The sequence below is a fragment of the Thunnus albacares genome, chromosome 7, assembly GCF_914725855.1.
Source record: "Thunnus albacares chromosome 7, fThuAlb1.1, whole genome shotgun sequence".
NCBI lineage: Eukaryota > Metazoa > Chordata > Actinopteri > Scombriformes > Scombridae > Thunnus > Thunnus albacares.
This window is the reverse complement of record NC_058112.1, coordinates 24260570-24283913: the sequence shown is the minus strand read 5'-3', so window position 1 is coordinate 24283913 and position 23344 is coordinate 24260570. Positions and strand designations below refer to the sequence as shown.

Genomic DNA, 23344 nt, shown 5'->3' with positions numbered 1-23344 from the left:
TCCACATCCCCCAAACTGCCCCTTCGTCTGGCTGATGGGTGGTCCTTTTTCTTTTCTTCAACAAGGCCGGTGCACATACAGAGCTTGTTTTGTTGTTTTTCTTTCTGTCTTTCTTCTTTCTTTTGTGTGTGTGTTTGCTGGAGGCTGGAGACCAGATGACAGCAAATTGATCCGACCAGTCACAGACAGAGATGTGTGAGTCCAGTCTGAGTGATTCAGGCCTGTGAGTGTCACGTTTTCTCTCGGCCCTCCTGAAGCGTGGTTTTCCAAATACTACATTTGTACGCAGGAACCTTCCCTGTTCTCCTTCCCTCGACACACACTTATTATTAAGTCTCAAATGTCGTTCGTGACACAGAATGTAAACGCCCTTATCACAAAAAGCTCGGCTGTGTCTGATTAAAGGAAGAAAAAAAAAGAAAGAAGAAGAGGCAAAGCCTTTATCAAAAAGAGGAAGTGCTACCTTCTTCTCTACCACATCCTCTCATTTCTACTTATCTTCCTTTTCGACCCTGTGACATGTTATTTTCTTTTAAAGGAGCGGATTGAAATCGAGTGCAGTCAGACCTTTTTTGTGTTCACAGAATTCACAAGAGCCTCTATTCAAATTGAATGCAACCCTCCACTTATATCACTGTTTTGACAGTTTTTGGAGTTGACATCATTTAAGGAACTCAATTCAGCAGAGGTCATCTGATTCTGTCGAGCCGTGCTGGGAGTAGCTGAAGGTACTGAAGCTTATTCAAAAAGACTTTTTGTTTATGACCTTGTTTGAAAGTTACTGTCAACCTCAGGAAAAGGAAGCCACACGCACATAAAACACAAGAGAGAGAGAGAGAGAGAAAGAAAAGTTGCTCACCGAGGCTCTTCTCATCTGCGGCTCCAGGAAACAACAGTTTGACACGCTCCAGGCCACGTCTGTTGTGTCAGAGTGTGTTACTTTATGTGTTTGCTATGCTTTGTCTCACACCATATGATTCAAAATGTTCAGAGGGAGAGATGCAGCCCTGCAAAATATTTGGGGATCCTTAGTACTTGATCCGTTGAGTACAGAATGTGCCACTGAAAAAGAGAAGTGAGGAAACTAAACAGCTTCCGTCTTCAGTCTGGCAGGTTCTAACAATCCTTTTAACCTATAGTACATATTCCAGAAATGCATTATAGTTGAGCTGAGCCTTTTTTGCTCATACCTGGAAAGCTGAAGTTTTGATATTGAGTATTTGTACAAAACATAAACAGCAATCAACAACAACTGAGCAACTCCCCCTGCAGCGGTCAAAAGTTAAGCACTGCGGTCAAGCACACTTTCTGGCCTATTAAAGCAGAAGGGAGAGAGCTTTTCAAAACAGTAACTCTTTTGAAAACATCAACAGTGTTTCTTTACTTAGTGCATAGTTGATTCTTCTACAGGTTTTTGTCAGCAGGCCAACAGTAGTGAACATCACCTTGAGGAGGAGCTATGGAGCCTGAATGCTTTGAGAAATACAAAGAGGAAGACACCTTGGACATTGAATCCTTCCAGGGTATGTGTGCATTCAGTAAGCTGCTGTTATCTACCAGTTAAATGTGTAATACATTTACAAGATAGGTTCACATGTTTTCAAGTCCATCTTAAAATAACACTTGTGCATATACAGTATGTATAATGAAAGAGTTCCTGGTAACTGTAATCATTCTTATCCATACTGTGACAACGAGGGGATTTGGTGGTAAAAAGACTAACTTTCAAAGAAGACCCACTGGGAACAACTTTCTTGAATGGAAGCCAGTTGTATTTTAGAAATTTTAATGTATCTTTCTCTACTTTTCAACCAGTCACTGGTTTCCTTTCATTTCTGTACAATGTGAAACTCTATCAGCAGACTCTTGCTTGAGTAGTGTAAATCATCATAATGACCATCATCTCTGCATTGTAGATTTTTGTCAAATTTTCCTCAATCAATATCTTTATGACATACTGCAGTGCAGACATTTCAAGTCAGTCTGTACTTACAGCATGTAAAGCTGCTTAGATCACTATTTTTTTTGTTAACATAAAACTATTACACACTGTCATCATAATGTAATGTGAAAGGGGTCGCTCATAGTGACGAACCCACAGAGAAATATATCCAGACTCTGCAGTTCTCCACAGCTCTATGTCTTTCAGCTCCTTATTTAGGTTTTCACCAAGCAGCAGTTTTTGGGACATAAATGCTACTCCAATTAAAATCTGATGTAGGTCTTTGTCTGCTGGATGTGTATTGCTAAAATGTTTGCCATACCAATTTTATTAGGTGATGATATGTCTGTGTTGTGTTCACTGCTTTTTCCTCTACCCCAACTGGCCAAAAAAATGTATTAATACAGCTTGAGGGTTGGGTTATGCTCCAAAAGAAGTAGTTTGTATGATGTTTTGTATAACCTCGTCAGGAATCTAACGCGTTTATAGTTCTGAACAGCTACACTTGAAAGTGGAGTGAAAAGCCGACCGTCAGAGAGGGGGGAAGAGGCACTATGGTTTAAATACAGGGATAAAGGCTTTCAGAGTGTCTCTCCCATAAGGTATTCATAGTGTTGCACTTGGTTGTTCATGTGAAAAGTGACAAAAATAGTTGTGTAAAGAATGCACAAACAGAACTTGAGAGAGAAGTTAAAACCGTGGCTCCTTTCTCACCTCCACACACCTTGCTAATTATGGCATGAAGTGGGTATGATTGTCAGATTGATCAAGAAAATAAAGCAGACTTGATGTGTGGTGTAATGGATCAGACAAACTGGACAAATCATCAAGTTTCAGGGCTCTGTTAATTAATTGGCTGCTTGGAATGATATATAGGTACAGTGCATGTATTGTAGTTGAAGAGCAAACACACTGGTAAGGTCTTGTAATAAATAAAACATTTAGAGAACATAAAAAGAAATGATATGAGAGCTGTCTATCATGATATTAAAGTAAAGTAAAAGGCTGTCTAAAAAATGAATGACAACAAACTGAACAATGCAATTTGTGTGTCCTCACACAGGAGACAAAACAAAGGTCATTCAGCCAACGTCTTTAAGAGACCCCGACCTAGAAAAGCTGAAGGAGGTAAGAGATTGATTCCCCCATATCTACATATAATACTTTGTCGGAATCCCTGTCATCCATTCAACATTTACGGTCATATCAAAGCCTGTTCCAGACTAACACAGATCCAAGATTCCCGTGTGTCTTGAGTGGGCCGGAGATAAATGCTACACAGGAAATACATTTCTTATCCTGCATGTACAGTATGTGTGCAGTGAAGAGCATGAATAATATCTGACGCGGGGAGAGGAGTGCAAGGATCGGTGAAAATTTAATGAACATAATTATCAGAGGTGATGGGAGACAGATCAGAGAGGAGCAGGGAGCTGACTGAGTCTGCACACTTTTTGACGGGAAAAGATGGCAGCACAAGTGTTTCATGCAAGTGGCAATGAATGAATAACTTGATAAGCCTGACGTGTTTTATGTGTAGAGCGTGGGGGAAAAACAAATGAAATATCAGTCATTTTTTTGGGGGGGTGAGTACTTTGTGTTTGTCATCATATTCCATCAACTTGAGGATCATATTATCTCTGGAAATTGATTAAGACACTTGAAAAAAACTGGGTTTCACGTTGTTTTTCATCTGCCTCAGCGGCAACAGCAGAATGTATGCAAAAAGATGAAAGTGTTTGATGTATCTGACTGTGTGATGAATTGTGTCTTGGTAGACATTGGTTGATTGGATCAATAGCACTTTGAAAACAGAGCACATAGTGGTGAAGAATCTGCAAGAGGATCTGTTCGATGGGCTGGTGCTTCATCACCTGCTGTGTGAGATAATACACATTTCTATGACTGTACTATCACCTCATTTTTCAATGTCATGCTTCCCACTTAATCATTATTTAAAATAGCCAAATAGTGAAAATTAAAACTACCAAATGTTTGCCAAAAAGTCACCAACTTTAATATAAAGAACACAGCCATTGCTAGTGAAACCCTGACCTTACAAATAATTATTTCCTGATTTCTACAGCAAGGTTGGCTGGCGTACACTTGTCTGTGGAGGAAATAGCACTGTCAAAAAAAGCTCAGATCCGCAAGCTGGAAATTATCATGGAGGAGTTGGACAAGAGACTGGGCCTGCAGGACAGCAGCCGGATCAAGTGGAACATCAAACGTGAGTCATGCAGCTGACTAGGCTTCAGCAACGAAGCAACAAGTGAACAAATGTTCTGTCCTGGCACCGATTTTGAATTACAACAGGATTTGGTAACGGCTCAAGGGTGCCATGATAGCTTATACCAACTGTGAGGGATTTTAGAGGAGATAAAATTTGCTGACATTACGAGGGATCTGTTTTAATCAACCTGTCAGTGAATTATTTGCGGTTGCTGGGTTATGGAAGCAAAGAAAGGCCGATAATAATTTACATTTTATAAGCAACTGAATGCTTTACTGTCACTTTGAAAACTGTCTATCTTAATGTATGCGGTTTAAAGTTCCCTATTCGAAATTTCCAGAAGGTAATTTCAAATTTCATTCAGACTTGATTGCTAGTCCTTGGTATACAAATTTAGCTTGAGTGGAATTTTTAGATCCAAAAATGACATGTGTAAAAATTTTTAGAGCGATATTAAGGTAAAGTAGCATCAGTAGGAAATGTTGGGTCTGCATTAACAGCAACTTAATACAACTACAATAAAACTTAGCTCTGATACAACGTTAGGAAAGTGAGCAGTAAACAGTGAGGCTACATCAATGAGGAAATTATAAAAAGTCTGGATTACCTGCACACGTCATTTCAGGTGAATCACATGTGCATGTTGAGGCAATTTGAATCCAGAGTGGGAATGGCAGACTCCACCACTAACACAAAAACTGCTATACAAAATGTAATTACAGAATGTAGATAAATTGAATGGTCATTGCTGAAAAAATGCTGTGACCATGTTGCTGTAAAACTAATCGTTACTCTAATCCGTTTATCCCTTTTGCTGTCCGACTTCTCAATTCCTCATGGGGTGTTTTTTTAAAATGTTTTTTATGCTTGTACAAGCTCATAATCTTGTGTATCTTTTTAGATTGTATCCTTTTAGACAGTTGTTTAGGGTTTTTTATGTAAATGTTTTATTTAAGCTTATAGCTGTTGATTTGGGTGGCAAGCTGCTGCATACAATTTCCTGTATAGAGATAAATTAAGTTGTATTAAATTGAATTCAATAAATAGTATCAAAAGTCTTTGGCATTATAACTTCAAGTATTCAGTAGTAGTAACATTTCTCAGTTAGATGTACATTTTCAGATAAGTCTTTATGGCCTTTCTATGTTTTGACACTGGGTGGTGATTTCTTCCATATCAGTGCAAGTTGATTGTCTGTGTTCTGCTCTCTCCTATTTGTCTGTCAGTCATCCACAACAAAGACCTTCTGGCCACTATTCATCTGCTGGTTGCCATGGTGAAATGTTTCCAGCCTGATCTGGATTTGCCGGCAAATGTGAAGGTTAAAGTTGTAGTTGTGGAGGTAAGTTTTCAGTTCAAGCTCAATTCTCAAATCTATCTCAAACATACATTGTGTGGATTGTTGCTCAGTTTTGGTTCACTTCAATTACATCCAGGTCAACAAAGGTGGAATCAAATCAGATGAACAGATAGAAGTCCTGACAGAGGAAAGGTTAGTAGATTTCTGTCCTGTTTGATTCTGTGGATGCGAAAAAAAACAACAACTCAGAGTTCACCTCATATTTTTTTGGCTTTTTCAACAGCAACACAGGCTCAGAGTCCCTCAGCAATACTGAAAGTGAGTATGAGTGGTCGGAGGTTGAGTCATTGTGACATCCTGAATGTCATCCAAACAGCATTACAGCCCACAAGGACCTGATGCACTTTTCTGTCTGTCTGGTCACCCAGGGGAAGATCCCATCGAGCAACTGCTGAAGCTTGAGGATCACAAGGTCAACACGGTGAAGAAGGTATAGCAAGTATAAGAGGAGAAGTGCTTGAGTAGTTTGAGTTGTTGCTCTCTCAGGCGGGAATCTACACTATAAGTATGATGAATGTAGATACTGTACAAAGAATATGGATCAATGCTTTTTTGGTATTTTGTGTGATTGGGGAACTATCCAGTTCCAACTAATCCAACTATTCAAACAAATTATCAATTCCATGTAGGACTGCAACTAACAATTTTTATTATTAGCAAATAATCGGTTTATAACAGTATATTTTGATTAATTGATTCACCATTTAGTCTATAAAAATGTTAGGAAACAGTAAAAAATGTCCATCACAATTTCCCAGAGCTGCGGGTGACATCTTCACATTCCTTGTTTTGTCAGACAAACCGTCCAAAACCCAAAGATATTCACATTATAATCACATTATGAGACATTAAAAAGCATCAAATCCTCACAACTGAGAAGTGGGAATAACAGATATGCTTGAAAGTAAATTTTAACGAATGCTTGACGGTCAAAATAATTGCAGAATCATTTTCTTTCAATTGATTAATCGACTAATTGTTTAAGCTATAATGTTACAAATGATTATTTTCATAATCAAATAACCTGTTTAGTTGATTCATCATTTAGTCAATCAAGTGTTAAGAATGAACTTCTTCCATTGGTGGCATCTTCAAGTGTCTTGTTTTGTTCGAAAATCTGTCCAAAGCCATTTACGATGATATAAAACAGAGAAAAGCAGCAAATCCTCACATTTGAGAAGCTGCATAAGAGGGAATTTTGCATTTTTTGTTTTGTTTCAATTAATTTTCTGATGATTAACTAATCAATGACTCAACTAATCACTGACATTTTATCAGCACTGCCAGCAAAATAAACATCCTGCTTTTAAGAGAAAAAAAAAACATAAGACATAAACAGACGGAATAGAGAACAAGACCTTTCCCTATGTTACAAGATAAGGATACAAATAGGTATAAATATTTACATGTAGTATATACAGTACATGTTTAATAAAAGTTATTCAGACCAAGTTTTAACATTTGCTGTCATTCCCTCATGTTTTCTGGTTGTACTTTATTCTGAGTAAATAATATCCATCCATTAAGTAACCAGTGTCTCTGAAATAAGATATGAAGGCTCTAACATGCTGCTGTCAGACATTTGAATCCTTCTGACTGTAACAAAACTAAAGCATTCATTAGAGTTTGATGAAAAATGAAACATGTTTAACACCTAATAATGTCAGATAGATAAACCCAACCTTAAAACTGCCTAACCTCCAAACGTTCAATTTCAGGCCATCTTACACTTTGTCAACAAGAATATGTCGACCTTGGGTCTGCAGGTGGATGATATGGACAAACAGGTACACAGCAACAGCTGCTCTGGAGCACATTCAGGAGTTCCTCATTGATTACTTCCCCTGAGATTATATCACCTTCGTTGTCGTGTGTCCTTTCTGTCCAGTTTGCTGATGGTGTGATTCTGCTGCTGCTGATTGGACAGCTGGAAGGCTTCTTTGTGCCGCTCGGTGACTTCTACCTGACCCCTGTCAATCCATCAGAGATGGTATGGATTCCTGACACATTAGCAAAAGAAGTGCATCCTCACAAAGACAAACGCACGCCACTTAACTTTATTGCTACAGTCTAATCGTCCTATCTGTTGAACCTTACAGATGATGAATGTGCTTAAAAGTCCACTGCTCAAAAGAGAAATTACTGATTTCAATTAGAAAATCAGCTTACAGTTGACTGATGTGGTGTGAAAGTTAAGATATGCACAGACTCCATTATACTAATTCAGAAGTTCACAATACATTTTTTTTTTCTTTTCTAATTTGAGCTAATCTAATTTCCCATATGAGAACAGTAGATAATGAGCAACAGTACTGAAACCTGATCCAAAATCTTGCCTATTACAATATATGATGTCACATAATTAATATTTTACAATTCCCATAATAAAAGTAGATGCATAATTACTGCTGTGTCATGCCTCACTTATAATGATATCTTTGATCTCACTTTACTTGAAGCAATAGGATGAGTCTATGAAAAAGTTATGATTCTGTTATCAAAGATATGATGAGTTCATGAATTACTTACCACTTAAACTTATTACTGTTTAAAGACACAGTGACACTCAATATAAGACTTTTTGATACCCTTAAAGCAGAAAACACATTATGTATATAAGCTCAATCTTAATATATTATGTCTCACACTGCTGTGATAAGATTATAATGTAACACTTGTGTGATGACGTGTCACAATACAGGAATTACCCAATTCTTGACCACTTTATAGCCAAATATGTTAAATCTGTCACCTCTAATATCATGGAAACCCAACACAAATGCAAATAAGATGCATAGATTTGGTTTATTTATTAATTAAAACCTTGGAAATGTACAAGTGAATGAATACAAAGATGTCATCAGTGGTAAAAATGTATTTTATATAAACTATTAGTAGGCTATTACATTAAAAAAAACTTGATTGTCCTGATGTGTGCACATTTTAGTACACTGAGTTGTTTTTCCTCTTTCTCAGATTTCACTGGCAGAGATTAATTCTCAATCTGTCAGTCTCATGATTTTTTTGTGATATATTGACAAATTAATGAGGGAACCTGCTGCAAAACAGCTCAATCACTTAAATATTTTATGTCATGTCTATAAAAGAAAAGTTGAACATTTTGGAAAATACACTTTCTACTCGATTTAACTCACAGCAAGAGAGCAAATAAGAGAATCGCCCAAAATGTTGAACTTTACAACTTCTTGAGTCTTGGTGAATAGTAATGCTTCGAATGTAATTTCCTGTCTTTTCTGTTTTTTGTTAAACTTTTTTTTTTCCTACAAGCAGCTGTCAGCTTGCTTGATACTCTTGCCATGATTTAACTTTTATTGTCTTGGTTTAAAATCTTGAGACTCAATTCAAGAAAATTCCCAAAACAAATAAAACTCCACTGGAAACAAGAAACATATTAGGCTGCTCAGGCAGATTTCTACTAGTTGTTTAACTTCACTTGCACTACTCACTTTATAGTAAATATAAGATATCAGCACACATGTTTAGATATTACTGTACTAGAAATTTCAATTTCAATAGTAGATTAATACATTTTAAATAACTTAATTTTGTATTTAACAACTCATTTTGATTGTTATATACTGATGTTGTGTTTGACATGTTCTTCCTTTGACCTCTAGCTTCAAAATGTGACCTTGGCCTTGGACCTTCTTAATGATATAGGCATGCAGTTGTCCAGTGTTGACCCACAAGGTGAGAAAATTCACACTATACACAGTCTGCTAAACAGTCTTGTTGACAACAGATTTACTACATTAAAATGCCAGACACAGAAGAAGAAGAAACAGAAACAGAAGGCCTGTGTTTAAAGTGATTCTAACTGAAAAAAAGACCTCAGATCATCAAGACAGCAATGTTAAACTAGTACAGATGATATCCTCTATCAAGAGCATTTATCTGGATGACAGATACACCAAAATCTGTTTGTACATCAGGCGAGGAGGGGGATCGCTCCGGTAGTTTGTGTTAATCCCCACTGCTTGGTGGAGTGTGGGTTTGACAGTGTTTTGGAAGGAAAGATGGAATTGCTGCTGAATATGAATGAGTATGACTCGTGTCTCGATGGGTATCACTGCGGATGATTGGCTCAGTCCGAGGTCATCATCATTCATTTAGAGAGGAGCTGCGAGGGAGACAGTCTCAAGGGGACGATGTCACTCTGGTGCCTGCTGATAGACACAGGGATATAACCTCACCGCTATGACTGTATCTAGTAGGTGTGTGTGTGTGTGTGTGTGTGTGTGTGTGTGTGTGTGTGTGTGTGTGTGTTGAGGAAGATATGTTATCTGTATTCATGAGCACTACTACTGTACGCCACACAGTTATCAGTCAGATCCCGGAAATATTCTGATTGTATCTGTGCACTGTAAAAACTCATTGTGAAATGTAGTGTTTGACGATTTCAACTTGCAACTCTCGGTTATCAGATTTTCAACCGTAAAATCATTAAAATTCATGATTTATGGATTAAACATATGAGATTGAGCATTCATCCAAATAATAATACAATTATCTTTTCATTATTTTCCTATTTTCCTGTTTTCATTTCATGTGCAGTAAGTTAAGTTTCTGGAAATCCTATTTTCTCCTTGGTTGAATAAGGTTAGCGAAGGTTCTTGGGATTCTGTCCGTTTGTACATTAGGTGAATCAAAGGTATATTTCGGATAAAACTTTAAATAAGAATAACATTTTCGGCGCTATATAAATTTATGTACTTCACTGTCAGTCATGATTTGACAGGAACAAATGATAAAAAAACCCATAACGATAAAAGACTGCAGATATAAGAAGGTAATTCAGGCCTGATAAAAACTTGTTACCATGGAAGATATTTGTGGATTCAACATAACGTGCAATCATGTAGTAAATTTTACAACATATAACCAACTTATGACCTTTAACCAAAATCTCTTTGATATAATCTTTGACATGTTTGCATTCAATAGACAGTAGATAGCATAGAGACAGACAGGAAATTAAAGGAGAGGGAGATAGCATGCAGCAAAGGTACCAGAATCAAACCAGGGATGTTGCAGTTATATGATGAGTCACCAGGACATCCATCATTTAACCTAAGTATAGAGCATTTGTTTAAGTAAACTTGCAGTTTAAATTAAGTGTAGACATGTACATTGCTAAGTTAAAGTGAGGTCTAATACTTATTGCATGTGTGTCCATTTATGCTCCCTTTTCTTGTGGGTAGAAATACATAAAAGTATGATGACACCTCTGTCTATTTTTGATCTGTTTTTCATGACCCAGTGGTTCTAATGCAGGAAAATCTAAATGCTACAGACTACAATTGTAATGTGCTGCCAAAAACATCAAATATTAACCAAATTACTTCACACATGGAAATGTAATTTACAATTGAATAATTAAAATGAAACACTTAGGTAAATGACTGTAACAGACAAATTAACCGTGTAGTAATATTAATCATTAAGGGGACTCAAACACAGTGGTAAAAAGATCTTAATACAGGATTTAAAAATGCAGATAAACAGAAAAGACCTGACAGTGAGAGAGAAGACCTGCTTCAGTCTGGGAGCAGCAAGGGGAAGATGTGGTCACCACAGGGAAGGTGGACTGGCAAGGAGTAGCAGATCAGATGATCTGAGGGGTCTGGACGTAGATGTACACACAAAGCCAGATCCATAAAGAGATGAGTTTCCTAGTTTGGTGTGGAAGAACTTGAGGGCCCTGACCTCAACCCCATCCAAGAACTTTAGGATGAACTGTAACGCTGACTGTGAACCAGGACCAACATAATGTTCTTGTGGTTGAATGGGAGCAAAACCCTGCAGTCTTCCCAGAAGAGTGGAGGCTGTTATAGCAGCAGATTAATATTCATGGTTTTGAAATGAGATGTTCAACAACCACATATGGGTGTATTGTTTGGGTGTCCACTTTTGGCTGTGTAGAGCAAATCACTCCAGGGAGAGAAGAGCGAAACAGAGTGGGCGAGTGAGTTACTGACTTGTTCAAGTGTGTGAATCAATCAATAGCAAATTGATCTACTCCACTTCCCAGCAAATCCATTATTGACAAGTTGCTCTGTGGACTTTCTGAGCTCGAATCTCCCTTTCACAATCACTAAAACTTCCCCATAATATTGCCTGCCTGCCATATAGCCTGTAATCAGTGGTGGAAAGTAACCAAGTACATTTACTTAAGTACTGCACTTAAGTACAATTTTGAGGTATTCATACTTGGCTTGAGTATTTCCATTTGGTGCTACTTTATACTTCCACTCCACTACATTTCAGAGGGAAATATTGTACTTTCTACTCCATTACATTTATTTGACAGCTTTAGTTACTTTTCAGATGAAGATTTGACACAATGGATAATATAACAAGCTGTTAAAAATACAACACATTGTTAAAGACAAAACCAGTGGTTTCAAACTTTTTTGGCTTGTGGTGTCGTACAAAAAGCAGTTCACATTTCAGATGTCTGTAAATTGTTAACAGCTCCACCAAATAGTGATTTTTCCCTCTAAACTTCTCACATGGTTTCATTTTAATAAATGTTCAAATGATCCAATGTTTCATCAAAAATCAAAGATGAGAGAAAAAGTCCAAAAACTGAAAACAGATTTGTGTATCAGAACTTTTTTTTTTTCTTTCCTCTCCAATTAATCATCTCATGACCCCTCAGATTTATCTGGAGACCCTTTGGTTGGAAACCACTGGTCTAAACTAGCTAACTGTAAATAAAGTAGTTCAAACCAGCTCCACCTCCAGCAGCTACAACAGTAACATGCTGCTTAGACACTTATGCTTAAGTATTAATAATCTAATGATGTCTTATATAATAATATATCAGTCAGAGGGACCAAACCACTACTTTTACAGTAATACTTTAACTACATTTTGCTGCTAATACTTATGTACTTTTACTTAAGTAGGATTTTTCAGGACTTACTTGTAATGAAGTAGTTTTACATTGCTGTATTGGTACTTTTACTTCAGCAAAGGATCTGAGTACTTCTTCCACCACTGCCTGTAGTTGTAAAGTAAATCCTCAACACGATAACTGTTAATGTAAGGACCAGCTTAATTAATCTGAGCCATGAGCAAGTGGCTAATTTAATTCATTTTTAGTGTCTCTTTAATGTTTGGCATAATTGCTGTGATGGAATGAGGAATCGCTGCACTCAGGGTCTAAAACGGGAGCGCGCTGCGTGCATTAATGAGGTTAGCTAGTGGTTGAGTCGATCTTTATGTCACATTTATTCAGTTAGTGCATCTCACAACAGAGAGCAATTTTGTTGGGATCTCATCTCACCAAGAACATATTGATTAAATTTCTGTCTAATGTGTTTTTCTTTTGTCCTCCTGATCTATGACCTGTTAGGATGGATTGTGAGAATAGTTATTAGCTAATGTTGGTAAAAGCTTCTTCATATTGTCACTGCTCCAGTGGCTAACGGATGCTGATGGTGCATTATAAACAAGCTCTAAATGTCTTCTGTGAATTGTGTGACAGATATCGTCTCTCAGGACATCACTGCCACCTTTAAGATCCTGTACACCCTGTTCAGGAAGCACAAAGGGATATGAGAGAGGACAGACACGAGAAGAGGAGATCAATAACAGGACATACAAGTAAAGTGGAGTGTTTGGCCAGCCTTGGATGCCTGCTGTCTCCAAACTTTTGCAAATGCTGTATATCTAATTATATGTTGACTGGTTTTTAGACATTCGGCTAATGCTCTCTTCTGAGCTGACTTTAAGAATAATTCTGGTTCAATATAACCTGGGTCTTATTTTTATAGTTTTCCAGTATGTTGGAAGAACAACCCCCCTGATAATGAACATATATGAATGTTAGACCCAACAGTACCAAAAACGTAGCACATAGGGGGAGGTTGGGGTGGTGGATGGAACTGCAACAACTAACTGCATTGGCATGAGGCTATCAACAGAGCAGTAATTAGAAGTGTCTAGTTATAATGGCTGCCATTTATACCTGTATGAATATGATTGGATGTTACTAGTCAGCTGGTAGCCAAGCAGCAGATGAATGAGCCACTAATAATAAGTTATCTGCCCAAACTAATGCTACTACATTAATGATAACATTAATCAAGACTGTGTCTACTGCTAGCTTAGCAGTTAGTGTGATGTGAATGTTTGGATCACCAAAGTCAGAGGGGTTAATCTTTTGGGGACTGTGAATGTACAAAATTTAATGGCAATCCATCCAGTAGTTGTTGAGATATTTCAGTCTGGACCAAAGTGGTGGACCGAACGACTGACATCACCATCCCCAGTGAGTCATGTTGCTAGCATGGCTAAAAACATCCAGTGGGACAAGAAACACAGGCAGTCATACATGATTTAAACATACCCCTGGGCTAGCCAAAGGAGAAAATGAAGGTAGCAGTATAATGATTTCCAAAACTGTTCACTGTAAGAATCTGTCACAGTTTACAGACCAGCTACCTGGTTAAACTTTGACTTATACTGTATGTTGTGGTTGTGTACTCCCATAGTTTTCTTGTGCAATGAGGAGTTACATGTATTACTCACAATTCAGGTGTCCACACTTTAGATTTTACCTGCAAATAAAGTGGTTTAGATCATTTAACTAAACAGTTGGCTTGTTTACAACTTGTCTGACTGCTTGGGGTTTTTTGCCTCGTCTGACTTTGACTTTGTAGCAATCAGATCTCAACATCTACTTTGTTGTTAGAGCATAATCATAAGTGATAGAAATCACTGCCAAAACCAGAAAAAATAAGACCCAAGCTGTGATGAACTGGAATTACTAAAAAGCTTTAAAATAAGTGGAAGAAAATAAGCTTCAGTAGCTTTAACTGCTCGTTCAATAGCAACATTTTTAAAATGTATTTAAAATGAATTGTTGATGCTACTATCTGATGACATTGTCGGCAGTATAAGGACAACTAAATGTAAAAGTAAGCACAGATAATATATTGTCTATTCTTTTTTTCATATTTTTACGTTCACATTCAGTCAAATAAACCTGGTGTGGATGTCAGTGTCACCTTATTATTTCCCGATAATCACAATTTTTCCCTCTATTTTGTCTCACTATGCATCTTCTTCAGCCTAACACAGCTGGATAATGGTACTTTTCAGTTTTGCTATAGCACACACCTGTCCTTGACTTCCTTCTTCTGCTTCGTCTTTCTCTGCTTCTTTCATGTGTTCCTCATGGCAGTCTGTGACCTCCTCTGTGCATGCAATTGTTATTTCTCGGAAAAAATTGGGATTTTTTCTTTTTCTTTCTTTTCTTTTCTTTTCCATTGAATTGTTGACAATTCAATGTCACACAAATGTAGAAAGGGTGCAGCAGCGATGGAGTGGAGCACAGAGAGTGAGAGACAGACAATAGCTGTGGTTCCATCAAAGCATTTTTTACAAATTATGTGTTCAATTAGAAAAGTTGGCTAGAAGTGGAAAAATTCACAATTGTCCTCAGTGGATGAAGATTACACATGGAGTGCAACTGCTTTGTTTAAAAGAAATGCATGCAAACAATTTGTTATTTGTTAGTGGAAAGACATTGTTTTCAGCCACTTAATTGTTTCTTAATGTGAAATAATGTTAAATATCTTTTTATCAGAGCCTCTGTTTAGTCTTGTGGTTGTAGTTTGTGTATTAGAAAATTGCAGAGTGTGTTTCTTTGGTTTTCTCTTAGGGCTAAAGTATGAAAACACAACACAGTAACATTAACAACGACTATCACACTTCTTATTCCCTCCAGTTTGCTTGCAGATGTGTTTGTTGACATTCAGGGGCGCCATTTATTCGTTTCCACCAATGAAATACAAATGGCTTCTCTTTTTTTTACTGCACGAGATTACAGTTTACAGCCCTTGAACTCTTCATCCTATGTCATAGGTAACTAGATTAGCTTGTAGAAAATTTGATTGCAGATTATTTTACGAAAGGCGTAAACCACTGTGGTACAGGGTCAAACCTTGAATGAGCATGCAGTTTCAATAAAATGCAATTTCAAGCCTACAGAGCTTGACATCCTTGAATGAATGAATGAACTTTATTTATACAGCACCTTTCATGCACAGGATGCAGCTCAAAGTGCTTTACAATTCAGCAGCAAAAAAACATGTAAAACATATACATGCACAAGGAGAAAATGAGTGTTACTATTTATCAACTAGTATTTACACAGTTACACAGTCATTGAATAGAAATTAGAGAAAGTCTTAAAAGATTAAAACAGACAGTTACAGGCTATATTAAAAAACGTTTTGAGTTGTCGTTTAAAACTGTCGACTGAGTCAGCAAGTTTAATATTTAATGGCAGAGTGTTCCATATTTTTGGGGCGTACTGGCTAAAAGCAGCATCCCCAAAGGTTTTAGTGGGAACACTCAAAAGAGCAGCTGAGGAGGATCTCGCTGCTGCACCACTGACTGCTTCCAATGTAACTTCCTCCACCTCCAGCTTCTTCCTATATTCACATTTAGTTGTGTGTAAATGTTTCTTTAAATATGTATTTGTGAGCTCAGGGACAGTCTACATCAAGCTTGCTTAGATATTTCTCAGAGCATCATATGAGCAGAGACAAAACTGAATGTTGCAATAAATGGTTAAAACCTTCTCCTAAGTGTCTTTAATTAAATGTAGTGGTGGGCTGTTTGCGCTGAAGTAACTGTGCTTTCTAATACAATCAATATCGTTAATTGTCAGCATCATCATTGAGCTGCTTGGATTCAAGGTTTCAAAGATTTATTTATCACATATACATATTTGTAGTGATCCCAATATGGTGTGCTTCTAAGGTTTTGTAAAGAGCCTAGTGTTAAAAATAAGGATAGGATAAAAGAAATATAAAGGGTAAAATTCAAAGAATAAAAATTCAAAATGTGATGGAACATGTATGCGTACTTTATTTATTACTGACTTTCGTACTTATTGAGGTAATGCTGTGGTGGTTTCAGCCTGCTGCAAAAATCAAACGAGCACAGCGAGTAATGATGTACATTTTTTGTCTGAATAATGAGGAAGACTGCAAACCAAAATAACTATGGTGTGTGCACACAGTCATGTGTGCTTGACATGCTTTTGCAATAATCTCTGTGACTGAGTGAAAGTCAAGGAAGATGAATGTTTTTCCAGCCACTGTATGCATATCAACAAAAAGGTCAGGGCTTAGTCTGTCACCAGTTTTTAATCCATCAGAACAAACAAGGATACTTTTCAGGATAAACGTTTCAGGGATTAAACCTGTTCTGCTCCAACAACAACACCTTCTTCTTCCACCATTAGGACTCCAGCAAAATATATGTCAGGCAAGGGCTGAGAATATTTTTGATAAAATAATATATTCTATTTGGATGACTAAGTATATTTTGACCACACCAGATGATTTCTCATAAACTGGCTGTTTTGGAGAAAACAAATGTTGTGAAACCCACTGGATAAATATCTGTCATATGCCATCCACAATGTTGTCAAGAAACATGAGTAATATGTCTTGTCACACTGAACAGATGCATCTATCTGTGCATGAAAAGGGAAGCACAGCCAACAGAGCAGCATCAGTTTGAGCACAGAAGTGAACCCCCCTGTTATTCTGCTGTTGATTTATGTATTTATACTGTATGATGGGGAGGCTGTTTGGAACTATTGGAGTAAGAGATAAAACCAATATAAGTGCAAATGGGAGAAATAATCAACAGAACATTTGTTATTCATTTAGATTTGAAAGTGACAAAAGTTGGGGTGCATTTACTGTAAAGGTGTTGATGAATAGATGGCTGATTACTAATGGGACCGAGATCAAGGTTCAAGAAACTCAACTATTCATTAAAGACCTCAAACAGTTCAGCCCAGGTGAATTAACTGTCCACCATTTGATTCAGACTGATATTAAAACAGGTCAAAGGTCACCTCCTCTGTTGTTTTGGATGAACCAGAGGAGCCTTTATATGCATGGTTACTAATCTAGAGTAATGGGATGACTCCTACAATATCAGACTATTTCATGGTTTCTTTGTCCATAATGAGTCCTGAATCAGTGTTAAAGAAAAACAAACATTTTGTATGCGCGGCTACATATGGAGGTTGTGATTATCAATCAAACACACTCACTACAGAGCTGGAGGCAGGGAATGAGGTGTGTATGTAAACCCCAGGAGGGAAATCACTATTCAGTAATTTCAATCAACACAAGATTTCCAGTGGTTTTATAACTGTATTTACAAATAAATTATGCACTTGCTGCAATAAACTGGTAATTTATGATCAGTTTTTATTTATTTCATCAAAAAAAGTTTAAACTAATTTGTCATATGAAGTCAATCTACTTATTTAAAAGTGCCTAATTTCCACTGGAGATTCTGAATGTTTCAGTCTAATTTTTAATTGCAACATTTCTGCTGCTTTATACACAATCTTAAAAAACACCACCAGTCCCTGCCATTTAAAAAAGTCAGTACACTGGTGGCATTTGAATTATGGGAAAACAAAAAAACCCACAGCCCATTATTTTCTCCCAAGAGTGAGCGTGTTATTTTGCTGAAAATAAATTACACTGAATATCTAAACTTCCTCTTTGGTGCTGTGACCAGGGATATAATGGATGATTTAAACTAAATTCTGTTAACCCTCATTTTTTATGCAACAAACTACTGACCCTCTTGGGGAAACATGCCCTCTGTATTTGACCCAACTACAGTATTTATAGCAAGTCAGAACTTTTGATAGTTGATACCAAACACGGGCGTCTTTTCAAGTGGGAGGTCACTGACAGACGGAGAGTTGCACGAATACAAAGGAGATCATACTGTATAAGCCAACAGAGTAAAACTCAGTACTGAGAGTCTAACCCCAGCTCTGGACCTTCTTACCCCAAAGCCATATGTTTACTGAGCTATCATCATGTGCAAAATTAAATTATTTCAATACTCTAAGTTAATAAGGAAATTATAGGCTATGCACTGCCCACAACAAGTGTTATCATACTAATGCAATTGAGTAATTTGTTCATTCCAAGATGGTCAAGCTTGTTTCGTGTCCTTATCTCAACCCTTGCATGCTGTGTTGGAGTCAGAAGGCAATGGCAACAGCCTGAGAAAGATTAAAGCTTGACCACCTGCGAGACGCAGTATTGAGCTTCTGATCAGACTGTACAGTCGGAGAGTCATACTGAAGACAGACATCCATCGATCCAAACAATATGCTGATGCGACACAGGAGCTGTTGCAGCAATCATTGTCATCATCAGTGGTTTCATCAGGGGATATAACTAACAATCAAAGCAAGTGAACTTTTTGTGTAATTTAAATGTCAACATCCACTCAACTAATAACCCAGTGTTCAGTATTAAATAAACACAGTCAAACAATCACATTGTAAAATCAATAATCATATAATTAAAGTACCTAACAATGAAATTGTAAAATAATCAAATGAATTAGATTATAAAAATGAATAAATAAAATCAGGCAAAGACTTTGAGATGAAAAGTTGCATTAATAAATAAAACATTCATTGGGATAAATTGTAATGTGTGATAAAAAAGACATTGAAAAACGAAACGAAAAATGTTATTGTGAAAAGAAGCATGAAGAAATAACATTTCATGATAATTAGCTGAGTTTTAAAAATGTATTGGATTATTTTACAATTTCATGGTTATATATTTTGGTGTAACACCTCCATACTCCATACCAATGCCTGACGTCATCAAACACCACACATTAAACATACCAATGTATTATTAGTGTGAATGCTGACAAGGTTCAGTCAGCCCATTTATATCCAAAACCAAACTATTTAGCTTAATTTCCTGGTTAAAACAACTGAGTTTTGACTATTTCAGTATTCTAGGATTGTACTTCTAGGATTGTTTTATTTGAATAGTTTTTAGAGGCTGTGAAAAAGTGATGACCATTTTGTCCCCATTACAATTTGTATTTCTTGCCATACTTGTCATTTGTTTGTTTAGCCAGTCACATTGCTGTCAAATACTATCCTGGGTTTTGTTTGTGTTTAGCATTGTTTTGTTACATTTACATCTGCACATAAAGTTTAATAGAGACCGAAAAGTATTTAAGGTCATTATTTATTGTTTATTGATTGAAGTACTGAGTTTCTTGAGTTATAGATTAGCTTGGGTTGTAACTTACCATATACCCACCATACTTTCCAGGAGACAACAGGGGACTGAACTACTTCCTGATTTTAATGACTTGGCAAGTATGGAGGCATTTATTAGTTATTAGTCATTTATTTAGTTAAAGGTTTGGTTTTGTATTTATGTTATTTGTACTTATTTTGGTTTATGGTAAGGACTATGCTGTGGTTGATGTGTGTGTAAACAATGCTAACTGATACAAGTGACATTGTCATATACCAGTTGTTGGTATAAGGGAAAGGATACCCCTGATATAAATAAGGCTCTGCCTAGATAGATTGAATCCCCTATTTAAGAGGAGAGCTGTTGGTTTGAGAAAGAGCAGAAACGAAAGAGGATGTTAGTGTAGCTGTGTTAAGGTAAGTTTGATTATGCTTGATTTCATTTGGTAGTCCCTGAGTCTGTCTCTTATCACCTTCCTTGACACTCTGACAAAGCTTCCTCACAGGTAAAACTTTATTTTACAATAAAACAGTAAGTAATTGTAAAAAGCCAGAAGGGGTTGAAGAAATGTTTCATTTTTCTTGTTTCCTATCTCGTCAATCATCTTTTTGACCCAAAAAAAGCAAATTAATTGTATTACATGCAAATGAAGAGATTTGCTTTTTGGCCATTATCTATTTGTATAAAAAAATGAACAGAACATTAATGGGTCACCAAATGAGGGAGGGGAGGGTAAGGGAGAGGAAGGCTGGGAGACAGACAGTGATGATCAGTAGATACAGGATAAAAGAGAACAGGCAGCTTTACATTACGGTTCTGTAATGTCTGTTAACTTTTGGGATTGTACTAAAAACAATCCTTTCATCCCTGTGTCTGAACTGTGTGAGTGTCAGCATGTATGTATGTAATACTGTAGGTCAAGGCTAATAATTAGTGTGATTACTGCAAGCAATCACACCATTGTAGCAGCAGCTGGCAGCAGCTCTCTGCAACAGTAGAGTTGGCACACGTGTGCCTGGACAATGGAGTATGGTTTTTCATCCATCTTCATCCAGCAAATCAATAGATGAGTTCCTTTTTGCTTTGCTTGGTAGCATAGGCAAAATACATTACATTTCCAATCAATTTGAATTGTGCTGTATGCCCTTACTTTTGTCATGATAATGATTTGGTACCATGCCGTCTGATCACAACATCAAACAAAAAACGCTATTTTACTAGTATATATTTTTTCATTAAGCTTGTGATCTATTCTTTGAGATTCTTTCTGACTTACTGACCAATCTTGATGATTCAGAGTTTTTGCTCAAATTGTTTTCCTAAGTTAATTTTATTCTGATGAAATGTGAAAGGCATCAGACTTGAATTGAGTTTTGAAATCAGTCTTACTAACTAGCTACATCTGAACTGTTGCTAAAATAATGTCTTGTTTCAGTGGCAAGACAATATTTCTGAAAGTGGAGCTGGACTTGTGATTCTGAAGCTCCAAATTACACAGTGAGTTTCATTTTACTTTGTTTTATATGCCAACATCTCCAAATGACTTAATTTTATTTAGATAATGTGCCATTGCTGTCTGCGTAGTACCGTGTACCACTTTGTAACTGATGAAATTGTTTTCTTTCATGCTGAAGTACTAGTAGATTTAGTATTATAGTGGCCTATATTAAACATCAGCAATTTACAGCAGAATGGATGTGCTATATGAAATAATAATAATAATAATAATAATTTAATAAATAAAATGTGTTTTCACACCCTCTTTGAACACACTTTCAGGAGCTTCATAGGGATAAACTCTGAGAGAGGCACCCCGGCAGGATGGGACAAAGAAGTCTAGTCACCTAAGCCCTTGTGTGTTAAGTCTATTAAAGAAACTAATGGACTTTTGAGTTGGACTTTGTATAAGTCAGTGAACCCTCTCACCCACCCACACAATCAGTCTCTTAGCCACACTTTTCAGTTACTCACTGAGTTATTCTTGGTCACTCATAGTGACTGTCATTCACTCAGTCACTTCCTCAGTCTTTCACTCACCCACTACAAACCCTTATAAATACACACTTGGACAGTTTTTTTAAATCGAATTTTATGGAAAATACCAATTAAGGTAACCAAACAGACATTGATACAAGATTGGCAGTTATTTGGTTACAATAACGTGGTGAGCATTAGTACATGGCAACAATTACAGATGTACTGTACCAAACCATCAGATTCCTGTCAGGGTTAGGCCGCTCCCTACAGATACATACCCACTAAAGCTGTCCCATTGTTCTTCAACCATATTATTTTTCCAGTTCAAGTACAGTATATTTCCAACTGTCTTTAATTAGACCCATTTTACTGAGTCTTGTTGGGGTGTAATAATATCTATGAAGTATTTAGTATTAAATAAATTTGTCTCTGACTTCTCTGATATATTTCCCATAGTTGGAAAGAGTCCCATTAGAGGATCATGTTGATATTTTTTGTTTTGTCTTTATTTGTGTACAATGTTCAGACAGACTGCACTAGTTTAAGTATTTACTTTTTAAATGACTTTTGAATGATCAATTACCTGAATGAGCTCCATGCTTTGTTTTTTCTATTACTTTCTAATTGTGTACAAATGTTAAGCATCATTCATTTAAAATGTTAAAGTGAGCCATGGTTTGAAAGAAATACCTTGAAGTTGTATAATTTGTCTTAACATTTTAAGTCATAATTCAAATGGCTGTTTATTCAATGTTGTAAATACTGTCAATGAGTAATCATGTCAAGTAAGCATGCACAAAACTCTTCATAATAAACCAAAATGAATAGAACCGCCACAGAATAAACATGACTACAACTCAAATACCCAAGCAACACTACAATCTCTCATCTGCAACAAACAAAACCAAAAACCCCAAAACACAAAAGGTACAGAAATCCCAACGCACAAAAAGTACAAAAACACAGAGTCAATAACAGAAAGTCTATGGGAGGAATGTTTGCAAGGTGGTATCGCAAAACCTTAGAGTGCTAAAGTATTCATACTACACGGACAGGTGTCCCATGTGGAAATGCTTAACATATTAAAACATGGGACCAATAGCGCCACCACGTGGTCAGTTATTACGTATTTTACATAACTCATGAACCGTGAGGTAAATCGAAATGTATTGCTTCTGTTAGCACATATTTCATCTAATCTTCACCAAACTTGTTAAATATCATATTTAGATGACCCTGGACAAAACTTAGGAGTTAATTTCTGGGTATCACTTACCGTCTGTCTGTAATTGGTTGCCAAACTTTTGAAGGCGTGGATGACGCCCTTAATGGTCCAGAACCCTTCAATGCTAAATTGGATTGCAACCGAATTCGGGAATGTTGTACATAAAGCCATACTGCACAAGTATGTAACATTTGATATAATTCTACCCACAGTAAAGTAACATTATAACATGATATTTTTGCAATTCTCGTCTTTGATAAAATAAAACTTGGTACACAAGTTCACCAATAGCCCCACCCTCTGGTCATGAGTAAAACACCACCATACTATTTATTAATTGCCATATATCTTATATGTAATATTCCATGGTAACCAAATTCTGCAAAGCTGCTGAACAAGTGTGTTGTATTTGCAGCAATGCTTTGCAAGTTATTCCAGCTGTCAGCATTCACACGCATTTTCCACAGGAAATGCATTTCTAGTTATATATGACATCATTAGATTA

General features: G+C 36.7%; 1 protein-coding gene across 2 annotated transcripts; it reads left to right on the top strand.

The window, feature by feature from the left end:
- Positions 1-20: 20 nt before the first annotated feature.
- On the top strand, positions 21-15575 carry parvg (parvin, gamma). Of its 2 annotated transcripts, none has more exons than XM_044356569.1 (13): positions 21-728; positions 1425-1523; positions 3006-3070; positions 3721-3823; positions 4029-4172; positions 5402-5517; positions 5612-5667; positions 5759-5793; positions 5904-5965; positions 7254-7322; positions 7424-7525; positions 9174-9246; positions 13049-15575. In XM_044356569.1, the coding sequence occupies exons 2-13, from the start codon at positions 1460-1462 to the stop codon at positions 13120-13122; spliced, it is 963 nt and encodes a 320-aa protein (XP_044212504.1). In that variant the 5' UTR covers positions 21-728; positions 1425-1459; the 3' UTR covers positions 13123-15575. The 2 variants fall into 2 exon arrangements, with proteins under 2 accessions (XP_044212504.1, XP_044212503.1); XM_044356568.1 differs by having other exon boundaries at positions 22-728; positions 1411-1523.
- The last annotated feature ends 7769 nt before the right edge of the window (positions 15576-23344 follow it).

Excerpts from the sequence above, each read along its gene's own strand:
- parvg (XM_044356569.1), top strand. The coding sequence starts at position 1,460 with ATGGAGCCTGAATGCTTTGAGAAATACAAAGAGGAAGACACCTTGGAC. Across the intron at positions 5,668-5,758 it reads GAAGTCCTGACAGAGGAAAG|CAACACAGGCTCAGAGTCCC; the intron begins GTTAGTAGATTT and ends CTTTTTCAACAG. Across the intron at positions 5,966-7,253 it reads AGGTCAACACGGTGAAGAAG|GCCATCTTACACTTTGTCAA; the intron begins GTATAGCAAGTA and ends GTTCAATTTCAG.